This window comes from Entamoeba invadens (genome assembly GCF_000330505.1).
Source record: "Entamoeba invadens IP1 unplaced genomic scaffold scaff_1105074724629, whole genome shotgun sequence".
Classification (NCBI taxonomy): domain Eukaryota; phylum Evosea; order Mastigamoebida; family Endamoebidae; genus Entamoeba; species Entamoeba invadens.
In genome coordinates this window covers 224,698-227,657 of record NW_004440426.1, presented here as the reverse complement: position 1 = coordinate 227,657, position 2,960 = coordinate 224,698, and the positions used below count along the sequence as shown (strand labels likewise).

Here is a 2,960-nt window from a genome sequence, read left to right as displayed (position 1 = left end):
TTAAAATATAATTATAAATATAGTTTTTATTTTCATACTTTTATATCATTCAAAAAACATTCAAAATAATAATTACACACTTTGTGTTTTTATTAAAAAGAACGGATTATTATATATCCAATTGAAAATAAAATGAACAATCTTTTGGTTTTGTAAGATTAATAATGCCTTTTGAAATAGGATAATTAAAACATAAACAATAACATCATGAACACGATTAAAATAATATAACAACTTTGTAAATATTTAATTGTTTTAGGAAAAATGTACAAAATGGTATATTTTCAAATTCCAATAATGCTTCAAAATTGCACTTAAAAACAATTAAAATTATTTTCGTATCTTTTACAAACTTGAAAATTTCATATCTTATTGCTTTAATGGCAAAGAAAACAGTGACTTTAAGCCAAATATTTGAACGTGCAGTGAACGAACTTAATAGCTCTCCACAGATAAAAAGTTTCGAGGTTATTGCAAAAATTGTCCATAACATTTTACAAAGTGCTGCATGTTTGCGGAATCAAATTGTTTTAAAAATGAAAGCTTTTCACAATAAATTTCTTTCAAATTTAGAAATGTATTATGTTCTTTGTCTAATGGACTATGTGGTAAAAAGAGAAACAAGTTTCAGGAAGCAAATGGTAGATCTTGATTTGATTGAATGGTTTGAGTGTATTGCCAATTTTAAAGTTTGTTTTAGTTAAATTACATTCATATTACCACAAAAACAAAACTGATATTGTTTTTGATTGTTAAATAACACTTTAAAACAAAAACTTACAAAAAGAGATATAAAAAGGTACAAAAAGTCGATATTGTAACAGATAAAATGATGCGAATTGTTCAAACATGGGGTATTCTATTTCCTGTTGAACTTATTGACTACATTAATATGTACAACCGTACCCAGAAGAAAGGTGTTGTATTTGTTAAACCCACTACTACTGACTTTGAATTATATATTCAACCGCCTGATGGTATTCAGAATTGCATTGATCAAATATCAGAAACGATAAAAATGATCGACGACACTTTGGAACATATTTATGACAATGAATGTCGTGTGAAATCCGCTCAAGTGATATTTCAACACTCCAAAATGGTCAAAACACAACATGAATAATATATAGAAACCTTTAAACAAACGAATGAAATTGAAGAAGAACAAAATATGAAAATTACAGAATTACTTAAAATTATTGAAATAAAGATTGAAAAACTGTATAAAGTTCTCAAAACTGATATATCTGAACTTAAAAACATAAAAGGTTGTTCAACACTACAAATTTTTTTTCAGAGTCTTAATCTTCAAGACCACAAACAATATTAAGTGAAAGTAAATCGGTAAATGATGAAATAATGGGATTAATTAATCCAAAACCAAAAAGAAAATCTTTGGTTTCTTCATTTGTTGATCTTGTTAAGAAAAAAAGAGCAAGTACTTCTCTTCTTGATAATTAAAAGTGACTTTTCATTAATTTGTTTTTTATTATAAAAGCATTATACTAATACATTTTCAAGTTTTTATTTCAACTTAAAGCAATTTTATTATGTAATTACTGTTGAGATGTATATTTATACAATTTTTATGTTATTATTTGAACACCAAGATTTTCAATTATTAAAAAAATGGGTATTTGCCAACTTTTATTAATATTGTAAACTATTTTAAAGTAAATTATAATATAATAATAAAACTTTACAATAAATGCAACATGTATATAAACAACTTTTCAATATTCAATTTAAATTCCCTCGTTTTCCATTTTAATCTCCCGAAAGATTTCGCCATAGTTTTCAATAAGTCTTTTAATAACAACATTAAACTCATTCAATTCGTTTTTACCCTTTTCTGAAGTGTTTGAAATATCCGTATAAATCAGAGAAGGTCCAAAAACAATTGACAAATTTTCTGCATTCATCAAATTGACTTCATTATGTTTTACGACCAAATTCAAATAGTCGAAAATGTACCACAAACAGTTCTTGTTGATTGATGGTAATTCATTAATAACCTTTTTCATTTTCTTGATGAAAACATTATTCTCTTCTAATGCACATGCTTTAATTTTGTCATTAAATTCCATAGGAAAAATTGGTTCATCAAGTGTTCTCAAATATTCTTTCAAAACCCCTGCTGCGACATGCACTCCTTTAAATGTGAATGTCTCAGCAGTCAAGTCTGTGTTCATAATAAGTCTGACTCTCTCCCTTTCTGTTTCTTTACAACTTGTCCTGAATATCCCCTGTACAAAATGCGCCTCATTATATCTAAGATACTGTATCGACCTAAAAATTGGTGTTGGGAACCTCCACGCGCTTTTTAAAACAGAAACACGAAGAGGGTATCCATAAGTCCCTATTACTTTCATGTTTAATCCCAAGACGGTTAACATATTTATAAATTGACTGTTGTTTGGAATATAAAAAACAAAGGTGTCTTTGTCAAAGTTAATTTGGAAATACAAATTCTTCCAATTTGGGTCGTTTGTCTCTGGTTTTTCTGGGATAAGTGGACTCGAACGTTGGAGTGTGCAATGTGTAATATCTATTTTGTGTTTATGTTTGCTTTTCACAGTCACAGTCAATGTCGGATATTGAAACGATATCAAACAGTCTTTCATATCGTGTTTATTCTTTTTGAATTGGGCTTCGATGTTTCCAGTGTCTAAACGTGTTGAATTAAATAAACTCATTTTGAAACGAATTATTAGTTTAATAATGGACTTTCAAAATATTTTTTTAGGTCAAAATCTTAAGTTATTTTTCTGTGAAGAAGAATTTAATTTTTGAGGTTTCCTATTTGGCGTGAGGTTGAATTGTTTTTATATAATTAAAACAATATATATTTATAATAATAAACAATTGATTAATATAATAAAACTATTTCTAAAATAAAAGATCTATAAAAAAATAAACAACAAGCTTTATTATATATTATTTTAAAAATGGTTAAATTT

At 26.6% G+C, this 2,960-nt stretch overlaps 2 protein-coding genes across 2 annotated transcripts; one reads left to right on the top strand and one right to left on the bottom strand.

Moving 5' to 3' along the window:
* Positions 1–596: 596 nt before the first annotated feature.
* Positions 597–1,123, top strand: EIN_017720 (hypothetical protein; the record flags this gene model as incomplete). The annotated part of the gene is made up of 2 exons (XM_004257186.1): positions 597–689; positions 788–1,123. 2 exons carry the CDS (start codon positions 597–599, stop codon positions 1,121–1,123), a joined length of 429 nt encoding a protein of 142 aa, XP_004257234.1.
* A 622-nt stretch (positions 1,124–1,745) lies between these two features.
* Positions 1,746–2,696, bottom strand: EIN_017710 (hypothetical protein; the record flags this gene model as incomplete). The annotated part of the gene is made up of 1 exon (XM_004257185.1): positions 1,746–2,696. One exon carries the CDS (start codon positions 2,694–2,696, stop codon positions 1,746–1,748), a length of 951 nt encoding a protein of 316 aa, XP_004257233.1.
* Between the last annotated feature and the right edge of the window lie 264 nt (positions 2,697–2,960).